Consider the following 14821-nt stretch of genomic DNA (forward strand, 5'->3'; position numbering starts at 1 on the left):
TCATTACTCACGCAATAAATGGACAACTCAGAAAAAAAATCATCAGATATTATAGTTTGCAAAGAGATGTATTGGACAATTACTTATCTTGCATAGGACTTCTCATATTTATGAGCACTAGAGGGCGCTAACATTACTATAGAGGGCAGTATAAGACAATGCATGGCATTTATTTGATATGTTAACCAGCAATGCAGATCAGAAATAATATTATTCATATGACTACGAATATATATGCAAGTTTCACTTATACTCCTGTATAGTTTATAGAACGCATTGCAGACTGTGTGCACATTGATATAGGTATGGGTATAAGCCGACATGCCTCGATATATTAGCTTGTAACTACGCATCCTAATGGATTTTTAATACCATGAGACTAGCAATCAGAAAAAAAACTTGCATTCTATAGTATGGGAACATTAGCGTTGCTAGGTTCTACAACGGATGACAAGCAACAAGTATGGCCATAAATGAAGTGTGGGTCTTAAGAATGTGACCCATTAATCGGCAGTAAATGCTGACCAACTCGGCGACAATAGTTGCCACAACGAGCAGGAACGAGGGTCTGGCTGCAGTGTAGGTAAGTCTCAAGTATCCTTATTGTTTTCTGTACGAGACTCATCCCGCAAAGAACGGTTGTCATGTTTTTGTTTAATCCGTCAAATTTTGACTGACAGGGGAGAATATTTATTTCTGGGGTTCTTAGAGATTGTGAAGTTAAAAAAGTTCAGAAAGCAAAGTGCGGGTGTGCCATACAGACGTATTCTGAGACCAGGCAAAAAGGTTTGTAATTAATTAGTTATTTTGACATGCAATTGGTGCATAACCAGCTAAATGTTTGATTCATCACGTTTTAGGATGATTTTGTTTATTCCTTTATTAGGTTTTTGAACAAATAGAGATAAGTGGTTTTCCTTGTCCTGTTGGACATAGACATTCATAATGTAGAAAATTTGCAATCAATGGAAACACTAGCGGATTTAATGAAATTCAAGAACAAAAATCATGAAGCTGACGAAATAGCTAACATAACAGTTATTTATTTATCAAATTTCGACTCTGTACTTTTTCCACTATGCATGGCAGTGCATTTAATGCTTGGCACATTAAACTTCCCGATACAATGATATTTATCAGCCACATAACAACTGAATTACAGTAAATACTGAATCTTTAACATCACAACTACAAAAAAGATTATACTATTGTCTAATTCTTGGTGAAACATGGTAGAGCTGAATGCGATGGCTACGTGTGTATGACTGATCGAGGGGGACACACAAGTTGGTGGCAAGACGTCTCTCTTCATTATACGCTACCACTATATTTGGCATAGTTTTAGCAACACCGACTATTGCCACTCACCAAACCGGTTGAAAAATGGTATTATCCACTGAAAGATTGAGATTCTTATTTTTAATTTTAAATACTGTGGAATACTTTATTTTCGCTGGAATTAATTTTCGCTGAAAAGGTATTTTGGGCATTTTGCTTGGAATTTATTTTCACTGATTTTTGATGAGATTAAAATAAAATATAGGAAAAAATGTAAATTCCAAGCGAAAATAAAGTATTCTACAGTATACTAGTTACTGTAATATTGATTTACTAAACTACCGTAGTTGTCCGAGTATAAACCCCTCGAAAAATTGGGGGGGGGGGCCTTATAAACAGATAAAAGTTAAAACTTCTCCCAAGCGATAATTTATGCTAATTTATTCATAAACAAATCGTCATGTGTACAATACTAGAGTGTCTTCATTGACTAGCATTGTCCAAATTAACTTGAGAATCGGCCGTTACGCCCCGGGGTCACTAATCACTCTTGGGTGTGTTTACTAAGTGGAACAGCATTCAACCCTGTGTTTCATGTGAATATTGGTCTGTACGTTTCGGGGTATATGTTTGATTTACTGTTAGTGATGAAATGTTTTTAAATTGTTAACATTTTCAGATGAATAATAATTCGTCTAAGCCATCAATGAATATAGCATTATTTGTTCGTAACCAAATCTGTACTCAATTTGCCATTGTCAACTGACATATGTTTAAGTAGAATCACAGAGTGGGTTGGTTGGTACCGTATTTGTAATTATTGAATTTCCTTCCTCCAAATAAAAACACTGTTATAATACCCGGGTTTCTTTCATAGATAAATTATTATTAAGCATTTCTTGGTTAAATATTGGCTTCAGAATCATGTAACACAAAACGATTTTAAATCTTGTTAAAGTTACATAATGGGTGCACTCAGAATCTCTTCTAAGTCGCTTAGCAAAAATCCAGCAAATATTTTTTTAGGTAGTTAAAAGTTGGCCATTTTATTTTAACTATGTCGATGAGCAAATGAGAACAAAATTTAATGCCATAGGTATACTTATTTTATATTTACTTCAATTACCCCAATCTCAAATTTAAAAGACTCATCCAAATTCTGAACACTAGAGGGCGCTGACAAGATTATAGAGGGCGGTATTAAGCAATTACCTCTCTTTATCACTTGGCTCTCTTTATCATTTCTTGACACAATTTACCAAATAGTAGGCTACTTTATTTGAATGAAGTAAAACACTTACCCGCCATACCAGTAACCTCAAAGCAGCATTGAGTTCAGGTTCAATAGTTGCCAACACACCGGGCTAAAAAGTCAATATAAACATCTTTGAATTAAAAAAACAAACAAATACGTGATCTGTCATTTAATATTCCACTATTATCAACTTATTATCAGGAGAGTTGTATTCTCACTACCTATATGCAGAACACCTCCCACCCATTATTGTGATTGCTATGAAAAATGATAAAATATTTGAGTGACAAAGCTAGCATGCAATAAAAGTTGTGGTGTCAAATCACCAAATTAATCATAATTATCATTATTATACATCTGTCACCATAACACCATAAGTTACAGTGTGTCATGATTTTGTGGTACCGGTATTTTACATGGTATGCCACCAGGGTTTGACCAGTCTCCACACAAAGAAGTTCGCTGATTCTGTTCTAAACTTTTTGGATTTCGGCATTCCAATGCTGTGTCCTTGGAAGGAAAAGATGTATAATAATAAGGTTATTATGAGGATACCCTAAAGTATGTACTCAGACAGTACGCCGTCGCATCGACCTCAGATGTGTGTTGGTCGATACTCCTGCTGTACTGTCTTCATGCATACTTTGAGGTATCCTCATCATAACCTCATATTATTGTAATCACTCAAAGCCAGGTTACATTATTTTAAAAGATTTTTACAAATTTGATTTCAAGATTCTGTGCATAAGATTTTTCATGAACTATACAACAAACAAAGTTTTGGGTTTATAGAATAGACTCCTTACATTAGCTTATACTACGGGTATCCAGAGTAATACTTCACATACCTTGAAATATTGGAAAGCACTTGTGAACTGGTTTTTTAGTATCTGTAACAATTCATTGTCCAACTCAGAAGCATCCAACTATTAGAAAAAAATAAATTTTCAAATGTATAGATTTAGTGAAAGTTAAGAAAATTTAAAAATTTAAAAAAAAAATTGTCAAACATGTCTGGGACACAAAGAATAATTTTGAATTTTTGAAAATCATATTTGTTTATTTCTTTAGTACATTAGGACTACAGACCAAATTTTTTTTTTAAAACTGAACTCAATTTGTTTTATTGTGATTATACGGTTGAAAATAAAATTAACAAGTACCCATTTTTCGAATCACTTTAGACTATTCAAACAAACATTTATTGAATCAAGTTATGGATGGATGTAGTGATTTTGACCTCCAACACTGTCATCAGCAGTGAATAGAAGTTTCTCACATTTTTCACAGTACAGTATCCGTACCAATACTACCTTTGTATTGTAACTGCACTTTGTTACCAATGTAGCTATATATTAAAGACATAGAACCTCAGAAAATACAAGATATCATTGTTATCGCAACAACAATGAATCACTGGTTAGAGCACAAGTACTATTTTGCCTTAAGGCACAAACTTCCGTCAGTGATACTCATAACACAGTTAAGAATTGATACACATGGGAATAAACACACTTTTAGGCTATATTTATTTCTCCCGTCTAGGCATGGGAGAAACATTTTATGTAATCTCCCATACTTGGCAAAATTCCTAGGACATCCCTTAGTTTCCCTCAACAATAGGCATTCTGAATGACGCACAGTGAGTCACCAAAGTTCAGCAAAGTTTTATAATCTTGATTCGTTAGTAGTGTTCTCCATAGATATTATTTAGCGTGCCATTATCCTCATATTCGGCATACATAAATCATCTAGACATCTCATTTACAAAGTAATAGCAAAAGATTGATTTCAACGGAAGGCTTAAGTACAATCATTGTGAATGAAGAGCGACAAAATATCCCAGGCATTGTCCGCGGTTCACCTTTTATCCTTGGTGTACTTGTGCACAGAGTACATTCAGTTTTTCTCAAGACCTTTATTATCACACACAGAAAAGTAAGCAGGGTTTCAACTTTGATATTACCGGTACCAGTACTTAATGTAAAGACTAAGATTTCTATGGGGTATCTGAGCAATTATATATGCATGGTCTTCATGAATTTTAAGCCATGACTGAGTAAACATAATATTTATTAATAACAATATATTTATTAATAATAATAATAATTATTGACAAAACACTGACTTAGGTGAGTAAAGTAAGTAAGTATGGTCTCAAAAAAAGAAGATAAAAGTGCAAGTAACATAAATTACAAAGAAAAATTAAATATAAAGGTTAAAAGGGCACCTTCCAGTTAAGATTAATTTCACAACACATTTACTTTCTGGATTAAAATAACAATGGATAACAAAAGATAGATTAACATTGTAAACAACATAAACAATAGTGTCCCATGATTCTTTGGTGCAATCCATGGGATTGAGCGGTTCCCCTTTAAATAATAAAAAGTAACCATAGAGAAAAAACAATATTGTCTCGATACTTGAATCCAATAGCAGATATAAGACTTCTTTCTTTATATGCACTAATGCACAATAGTGGAAACTCACAGCCACAGATCTAAAATCTCTGTGTACAATTGGGACAAGCACTACGAGTAGTGAGGTTTTAACAAGTACCAGTACTTGCAATTCATATCTTTGAAAATTTTTCAGTTCAAAAGTACTGCAAAGTATTTCTGTTCATACTTTGAGACATTTGTCATGTATTTTCAAGGGTCTGCATATTTTCCAAAACGAAGATTGTCACACTGAGTGTATTGGCTCATATCAAATACAATTTTGTAAATTTGGAATTAAAAGCAGGGTGAGCGTCACATACATTGAATGCATTCACAGCGGACTGTGATGGTACATTAGATCCAAGCTACGGCAGCAGACAATACACTGACGAGCTCACAGTGAATCTTATCATAATACACAAACTTAAATACTCCACACTTAACAAAGTAGCCACAGTTTTGTTTATATCCAGTCTCCATGGTCATAATTTAATTAAGGTTGCTGGGACTAAAGTATTTAAGGGATTCTTATAGATGTACACCTCACAGATACAAAGCCAATGTCAGACAGTCTTCATCTTCAGTCTTCGAATATTTAATTTCTGCTGCAAGCTTTTTTTATTTATCGTAACTTGATAATGATGATATTTTTTGTATATCACAGACCTCAATGACAATCCTCCCAGTAATAGTTTTCTGTTCTCCCACTCCCTGACACTGAGTTGTTTAAATCTCAATTACCTGACAATAATGTAGATGTTCAAGCTACTTATTAGTGTCAGTGCATTCTAGGTTGTGAGGTATCCATGGCAAATTGGACTTACTGAGAGACAGAATTGCAACAGAGTGATGAGACGGGACTAAATCTTGACCTGTCATAGTCAGGTCACTTGCTTTATCCTTTTAACAACTAACTTTCTTTTTGTAGTAGTAGTTATCACAACTAATCTTTATTGCTATTAACTGATAGAAACATTGTATTTCTAAGGATGCAATATAGCTAATATTATTATCATTATTATTATTATTATTATTATTATTATTATTATTATTATTATTATTAACTGTCAAATTAGAATTCTGGAGCTACTAAACCTCGGCTATGAAGCCAAGATCCCCGGCCAAGATCTCATCTCAGGAAGGCTGACAATCTGTTAAGACTAACATCGCAGATTGACATTTTTTACGTCAAGACCAACTTTTATAACAGTGGAATTCTATTTGAGCTTGAATATGAATTCTCGCACTTAGAAAACAAACGTAGCTTTCTCTAGTGCAGAATTTAGGACTGGTTGCGGGGGGGGGGGGTGTCGTTGCAGGGCTGTTCTCTTGCCGTGGTTCTCATGATACGGTACCTCGACGGGATCGCCCAGGAAGTCCCACAAACATTTCAGATATCACGTACTGAGAATTTTTATGAATTTAAAGAATTAAAAAGGATTCTGAGTTGAACTACTTGTGGAATTGTTGATCAACAAGTCAGTATCAGTATTCAAATGATCATTTTGAAGACAATCTACAATCAAAGCTTGGCAGACTTCCGGGTAACTGACAGTGAGAACATATATTTTGCAATTATATGGTTGACACACATTAGCTCTCCTGGGCAGGTGTGTCATCAAATCGAAGAAGAAAATCCCACGTTTAAGTCAACATACCTGGCTTACTCTCAGGACGACCTGGTCATGGTCTGCTGTGTCGTCGTCAGCCATGTTCATTCATAAATTCTTCACAAATGTAACGTTATCTGTGATTGGTTAATGGTAGGGTCACTTAAGGTCAGGAATATCTTACGCATTAAATTAGACAGATAATTCATGAGTTCCTTTTTGGAGTTTTTTCTGTGACTTTGATTCATCATATTTTGTTTCCAACAGTGTTAAAAAATAGCCTAAGATACTGATTTTTAACTTTCTAATAAAAGAACTTCAAACAAAACTTCAGCCAATCATAACGACGTTTATAAAAACGATATAAAAACAACGCATGCGCTTCAAAGTTCAATAAACTAGTACGAATTTTTGGGAGCTTGCCCATCGTATGCAGTACACCGGTGGTAACGGGTCTCCTGCTTCCTGGTCGATTGTCATTGGAGTTTGTTCAGTTAGGAAAAAATCTGTGTGCAGGTAATATATCAGATAGCATTTACTCAATGCGATCACTCGCATATAACGTTCTAACGGTCCGCGATGACTTAGAAAGTCTTTGTCGGTTCGGGCTGTGGAGAAGTCTTGTGTGTGATGCTCCGATTAGATGCATATCAAATGTCAGCGTCTCTACACTGACAGTTTTTTTACAGCTTCGCCCATTCCCTAACTGACCTTCCCTGTTATTTGTAGGCCTGAGTGTCACCTGCGCTGTGTCCCCGAGTATTTCCTGCTGCTATCGCGATAAAAGACGATTTGCTGCAGTGATTGTAAACATAGATCAGTCATTGCAATATTTACTACGGGTGACAAATTCATTTCACGCAGCCTTGAAATGTACATCGCTATTCTGTTATAGTTGTTTAAAATCACGATTTAGATATGCTATAACGGAAACACGCTTCCCATGCTTAACAAGGAAACGTGTACATTCACATTTATAGTAACGGCACGAGTGTCAGATTTCATCGGGGTCACCTAACGCGTTTTACTACGACTTGTCGGGAATGTCTCGGTAATCGCAGCACTATAGTGGGCGTATTTGCTACCAATGCTCGCTCGTTAAAAGCACCAAGCGCATTCCACATGGACGCATTACTGTGTAGCTTCAGAAAGACAATAGACTTTGCAACAAATGCCGGTAAACAAAGTGTGAATCACCAAAACTAAAAAGATAAACAAACAAATCTAAGCAAATTAGCGTGTCTGTTTCTAATGCGTACTTGATACCCGATGCGGGACGCTGATCCAATACGGTTATTGAGGGCAAATTGCCAAACATTATAAAACAAATTTACAGTAAAATTACCACGTATAAAAGAAAAAAACTGTCAGCATAATAGATTTATAAACATGACAACATTTCGCTTATTTTACACACACATATGCATTTTATTTATTAGTATGTGATTTGTATTCAGCTTTTAAATTTCAACAATTGTGGTTTCCATGGAAACCATGATGCAAGCGACATTCTATGTACCTTGATCTTTTATTGTCCTCCTTCAGGCAAACCTTTTTAATAAACACCCAAACAATGGGGTTTGATTATAGAATAAACACTTGTGCTTATAAAATGCAGTTTGCCTCATTATTTTTTTTTTACCGTTTTCTGTATGAAGTATGTGAAATTATCAAATACTCTCAGTACTTACAGCTTAAAAGTTTCTTAACTTCTTGATAGCAACTTTGGCTGTTATTATGTATTGCGATTACATGTACTTATTATTCTGTAATTCGTTATCTGTCTAATGTGTAGTATATTTCGTTTCAAGGTAAGTGTATATCCTATAACTACAGGAATTGAATAGGAATGCAAGTGCAATATTTCATTGATCAATCAAGTGAGGAGCTTTAATTACACCACAGGTTTAAGAGTTATTCTCTTTGTGTCTAGCTTTTTTTCTAATGAGCACAAGTCGTAGAATTGTTCAAGGTCTATTGTATTTCCACGTTCAGGACAGAATACAATGCGAATAGTTTTCATGCACACAAAAAATTGTCCCCCAGCACATAAAACATTGACTGGTTCCATAGTTTCTTAGGTAGTGCATGATAAGAAGGTGGTGGTTGTTGGCTGAATGCCAGCGTGGTCGTGGCCGAGTATTGACACACTGTCAGTGGGCTGACCCAGCTGAACCAAACAAATTAAATAGCGAGTACTCAGGTGCTTCCAGGTGTTGCTAGCAGCCAACGTAACATGGATGCCGATCATACTCAGAAAGAAGAAAAGATACTAGAACCGAAAGAGGAAGACAGTGACGTTGAAGACCAGTCTGTTGACCAAACTGCCGATATTGAGCAACAATCAATTGATACTGAACAGTTTGAGATTACAGGGGAGCAAGCAGAGGGTGCAATTGCTGAACACGTGGAAGTTCAAGAGGAGGAGGAAGAGGAGGAACTTGAGAACGAACAACCAGACATTGAATATAAAGAAGAAGACAGTACAGATCAAGAGGAAGGTAGTGCGGATGAGGAACAGAGGTTCATTGAACCAGAGGTGGGATTTTTGGATTAATTGCTATGGCGTGTTTTATCAGTGTCATTTACCATAGACAAATAACGGATTGTAATAAAAGCATAAAAAGAAGCGAGTATGTCATTGATATGCATGAGTTGGGACGCGTACACATTGTCCCAATCAGGGATATCATTGTTTGCATCAAAGTATATTTGCACATTGGCTCAGCAATCATGTACTTTATTATATTGGTCTTTATTTATTTCACATTTTTCCTATGGTAGCATTTCTTTTATGACCCTCCCTACCTCCAAGATAGGTTACTTATATTCAGTTACACTATGATCAGATTAACATGTCCTCCACTGGTCAGATAATAAAATTGCAAAGAATACGTGATCTGAAATTGTTGTTGAAAGTTTGCACAAGGAACCAGTGGAAAAGGATTCAAACAGTCAAAGCACGTTGTTTTTTTATTTTGCTGAATTGATTGTGTATGACATTATTGTTCATACATGTCATCCGTTCGTTGAACTATCATTTAAATATAAAAAGCTCAATGAAAGGAGTGTCTCAACCGAAGATTTTACCTGAGTAAATGTCAGCTAAAGCCTTTCCGAGTAACAAGCAAAACTGTCCTGAAGAATTTCACTCTATGTCTTGACTCAACAGATACCAATGTCTCGGTTCTAAAAGCTGAAATGATCCGTGATGGGACTGTTAAAGGTCCTGCTCACCATTTTGTTGAGCTGCCCTATTTTCCCAATTTTCTGTATCACTGATTGTTTTTTTGTTTTTTCAATAAATAACACATTAGAAAAGATGCCTTTGTCCTCGAGAAGACTGTAACAATAAGTGTTCTCCATCACGGACCACGTAGACTCAATCTCTGTATATCTTTTGGAAAGAGAGACACTGAATTTAAAGACTGTGTCAATGTTTTTGAACTAATTTAATAAGATAGTAAACAGTGATTGCTGTTTTGTTGAATTACATTTTGACCCATTTTGCTACAGTCTACCATATTGAGTTTTTCTTAAAATGAAAGCTGTCTGTTATGTGTACACTTGTCAGATTTGCTCCGCTAATGTTATTTGTCTGGCTTGGCTTTGTCTGGCCTTGTTGAACATATAAACATATAAATTTTACCGGTCACTGGTAGTATAGTGGTTTTTGCATCAGACTCAGGTGCCTGTGTTCGACTGAGCCTGGTTGACGCCAGGATAGCGCATTAAAATTGCCATTTGATACCAAAGATTGACGCACAGCCCTGTCATGTAGTCACAAACATGAATATAACTTCTGTGGCAAAAATGCACTCTGTGTCAGCACTAGCACTTGCAATTTGCACATACAAAAAAAAGTCAGGAGAGACAACAGTGACAGTCAATGTCTAAAACTGTCGCCTAGCACAAAAACATTTAAAAAAAAATATATAAATTCTACATTCAGTACCGGTATTGTCATTTCAAAAATTAATTACTTGCAATGAAAGAATGTGCTATATTATTGCATAAGACAAACTATCATTAATTTGCAGAGTTCTGGTAAATTAAATATTTCCTGGGATGCTTGAGTTTGATTTCTCAAAGCAATAATTTAACATTTTGCAACCATTTGCAATCACAAAGTATAAATGTGTTTGTGTGATTTTTACCCCAAACTTCTTTATTTTATTTTAGTCTATTTTCTCGTTATGCAGGATTAAATCAACAAAAATCAAATCTTGGTGAAAATACATCAAAAGTATCTGATAATAATGTACATAAAATACAAACACATTTGTTATTCAGAATTCCAATTGAGAGAAATTATTTTAATACTAATCAAACCCAAGGTTGAACTTGAACTTTACCGATAATGAATCAAAGCAACAATCACTTTGCCGCCAGGGACCAATAGAAACAAAAATCCAAGGAGGATTAATCTGATTATTCCGTGCCAGACAATCAAGGCTGATAATCCAGTGACAAATCTCCCAAGTTCTATAAATTTGATAAATGGCTATTCCCTATTGTTTATGTGTCTCATTATAATATTAGCAATAATACATAAACAATACCTCCTTTGTCAATTGAGGAAACTATGGTCAAAAAGACTCCCTAACATACTGTACTATTGCTCATCAGCTGCATGAATTTTTGTTTTCATATTGCTGTGATATCAAGTATAGGTGTGGATACATTCAATATTTGATTTGCTTGGTTTGTAATGTTGGAGGAAGGAAGTATCATTTCATAGTTATTAAACATGCAACTTTGTTGTTGCTGGGAAACCAAGCAACTCATCACCTGATGGGAGAGATTTCCTGTGAGTTTTTATCAGTGTTTCTAGATTAAATGCTATCTTTAGAATTCTGCAAGCAATAAGAATGGATGGTTCATTTTCCCAGTAATTATTAAACTGAATATGAATGAAAAATAAAAGGGATAAACGATGGAAATAAATCAGGGAGTGTTGAGGGAAGATTGTAACTTATCTCTGTTTCTTGGGTTGACTTACTACATCGCTGTTCAAACATGGTCATCAGTATAGAGTCCTGAAAAGGTGCAAACAAAGCTCTACTTTTTCTTATTAGATGAGTTCAGTTGTTTCAAATAACTTTAAAATTAAACCGTTACCAATATAGGAATTTAATTAATGAGTACTATTGATACTTGTTCTTGCTGGTGTTCCCTCTAAGCCATGTTTTGGCAAAAAAAATTTTTCGGTCGGGTAACTAGGTTTCTCAGTGGTAGACTGAAAAACTTTTCCTTTTAATTTCCTGCATTTTATATTCAAATATTACTGATTGTGCAAATTGCTTTTTTTTTGGGGGGGGGGGGGCTTGTTTGTGAATTTTGTTTTGTGACAGATTCTTCTGAGTAGATTACTCAAGTTTAATGATAGTCTTAGTTTCATTTAAAATGGACAATTTTGTTTTCAGTTTTAATTGCCAAAATGATTGATTTCTTTTGAGAAACGTATAATGACAATAAATGACTGCTTTTTAATAAAACTGACAGGCAAGCTGTCTGATGGGTGGTCTTCAGTTTATATACTAAGATGCTTGCATTAATAAAAGAACCTGGTCAGTTGCATTGTTGGTAATATGTACCTTTACCCTTTGCACTTCTATGTCAATTCATTGTACCTACTACGATGTTTGATAAATGTAATAAAATTTGCATATTATCGTAGACTATAGTTGGTTATCATGGTAACAGGAATTATATGTTGCTCGGTAATGACCACCTGTCCCACAACCTTAGCTACCCTTTGTCAGCCAGAGTACATATTAAAAGTTTAATTAATGAAGCTAGAAAAGTTGAATAAAATGAAAGCATTTGCCTGTCTGTGGAATGTTCATGATTTAATCAGTGCCCCATTCTTCTGATGAAAATAGCTGGTTTGGTGTTACATTCTCAACCTAATTAGCCACTATATCAGTGGATAGTAGGGGGAGGAGTTACATGAAATGGAACAGCCAATTTTGTCTCCTCAACAAAGTGCTATTCCAACTGGTGTTGTGTTGAGGCAACTAATAAAAGCATTAAGTTTGAGCTTAATGTTTTGTTTCTTTTTAAAACCAAGAAGTTTTAATGTATTTTGCATAATAGGATAGAAATTCCAACCAATGCTACAATAAAAATACAATTAAAATGCTACCATGTTGTGTTGCACACAAATTCAGACTGGTTTCCTGAACGATTGTTAGAAAACTTCATTTACTGTATCCTACTCCTACCGGTATATCTAAGAAGACATTTTCAGTGTGAGCTGAAAAGCTTTTAAAAAATGGACCAATTGTAGATTTACATGTAGAAGTATGTGTACTTTAGTGCATACCAAAGTAAAGAAGGTTTAATTTTTTGAAAATATTTTCATTCTAAAATTATAAATTTAGAATTAGATTTATAGAATTAGAACTCATGATTGCAAAATGGCTTGGAAGAAACAGCTTACTTTATTAAATACTTCCCCATTTGCTAGGCAATGATGCATGGCAGATCATTGTTGTAGTAACAGTTACTAAGGTAATGATAGCATCATGGCAACCACTGTGGTAGCAGCCATCTTTAATGAGGAGATTCCAGCTTGCATGCAATAATGTAACACAATGAAACTCACAGGTCTTGAAATTTTACAAGTTTCGCTTCAATGATGGGGAACATTAATTTGTGCCATTTGATCGGAGAAAAACAAGCAAATACTAAACACTTTCTTTGGAAGGAGCTGATTACAAAAACTTTCATAGAGTTACCAGGAACACATAAAATGTTCTGCTCTAGTGATCAACTATTCATTTGGTTTCTCTTCATTCCAGTTTAAGTCTATATGTATCGTAAATCAGGATTAATGTTTTCACAACATGCAAAAGAGGTATCGGTTGGTGTTCAGGGTTTCACATTTTTTAAGCAATGTACTGCAAAATATTTCATTAAAGATGTGATTCAGTGAAATCAACCTTTAATAAACAGCAAAAATAATTTCTTCAAATTATGAATCGCTAAAATATTTCTACAGAACAATGGGGTTAAACCTTTTAGCATATTTTTTTTCCTATTCAAATTGTTAAATTTTTTGTACATATGGATTTTTTTTATAATTACCGTACTCTGTCAATTTTACATCAAATGGAAATGGGTTTCTTTTCTGAGAACTGAAGTATGTGACAACTTAATGTAAATAAAAAAAATGTTCATGATAAGAGATAAAATCTGAACAGGAAGTTTTTACTTTAACAAATTAGTACTTTAGTTTAACAAATTTGCCAAATAATGTTTTTAATTCCCTTATGAAAAGATTTTTTTTTTTTTGTGCTGTTTTTAAAAAACATCTCCGTGCAAACTCAAACTTTTATCTCAAGTGAGAAAATTTTTTTTCTTGTTTTCAAAATGTCTACTATATCCTGGGAAAAATTAAAAGCAGGATTAGTTTGTGGTTGCTGTAAGATGTTATCACATGGGCTTAATCACCTTTAATCTCAAGTTGAGTTTTTTGTAGTTGTCTATGAAAGGAAGAATCTGGTCATATGAATCTAAAACTACTTTCATTGTCCCTTGAAGTGCTAGTTTATTAAGAAGAGTCTGTCGCCATTCAAAATGAAACTTCATAAATATTGGCAATCTTTAAAGGGCTTGAGTTTGCCTTTATACAAATATTTCTGATTGTTTGCCGGATAATGTCCACAGATTTAGACTACGAACAAAGCAAAGTGAACCGTTACACAGCAGGTATCATGTCAGTACACGACTCAAAGTCACAACAATATGTACGAATGCTTGTGTAAAAAATTACCAGTATATATTTTAACGCATGCATGCAAGTCAATGGGAATGGTAAAAGTGTTCCTTCTATAATTTTCAAGGAGTTCTTTCCTGTTTAGTCATTTTTGTATGTTGACACAAATGCCCCGGGGAACGGCTGCTTCCATACACGTACAAGACCAGACATGTCTCTAAATTTAAAGCGTGACAAACATAATACCTTCAGCATATACTGAAAATTGACTGGCACACAGGTCAGCTGTTTTATTAATCGTCTGAAATGCATACTTCCTTTGGCTGTGTAAATTTGTGCTGTGACTTTTTGACGATTTCTTCCAATCCCGTTGTCTACTTGTATACATCATCAGAAAAGTGTGAAAGATACCACAGTTTTTTTAGCACTCTACTATTAGAAAATGTTAAACCTAATGCAGACACACTGCCTATTGTAGTCAGTCTATTGTTCTTTTTATTGTCCATGCAGC

At 34.7% G+C, this 14821-nt stretch overlaps 2 protein-coding genes across 4 annotated transcripts in view; one reads left to right on the forward strand and one right to left on the reverse strand.

Annotated features, from left to right (window-relative positions):
• LOC100374496 (peroxisome biogenesis factor 2-like) overlaps positions 1-6708 on the reverse strand; it is a 38439-nt gene extending 31731 nt beyond the window's left edge. The window contains exons 1-3 of the mRNA XM_006822915.3: positions 6636-6708; positions 3382-3459; positions 2580-2642 (exon numbers count right to left, since the gene is read on the reverse strand). Of these exons, the coding sequence (XP_006822978.2) occupies positions 2580-2642; positions 3382-3459; positions 6636-6695 (201 nt within the window). The 5' untranslated portion in view covers positions 6696-6708. The remainder of the gene's footprint in view (positions 1-2579; positions 2643-3381; positions 3460-6635) is intronic.
• LOC100374648 (uncharacterized) overlaps positions 1-14821 on the forward strand; it is a 95222-nt gene that overhangs the window by 16466 nt on the left and 63935 nt on the right. Inside the window, exon 1 of one of the 3 annotated variants that reach the window (XM_085490567.1) lies at positions 6971-7103. The exons of 1 other annotated variant lie outside the window; for it this stretch is intronic. Coding sequence is in view for 1 of the 2 variants with exons in the window: in XM_085490564.1 (XP_085346690.1) it covers positions 8824-9126 (303 nt within the window). In the remaining variant the exon portion in view is untranslated. Of the gene's footprint in view, positions 1-6970; positions 7104-8374; positions 9127-14821 lie in introns of those variants that run through there. One more of the 3 variants, XM_085490564.1, reaches the window with a different exon arrangement.

Source organism: Saccoglossus kowalevskii, chromosome 15 (genome assembly GCF_978046115.1).
Source record: "Saccoglossus kowalevskii chromosome 15, keSacKowa6.1, whole genome shotgun sequence".
NCBI lineage: Eukaryota > Metazoa > Hemichordata > Enteropneusta > Harrimaniidae > Saccoglossus > Saccoglossus kowalevskii.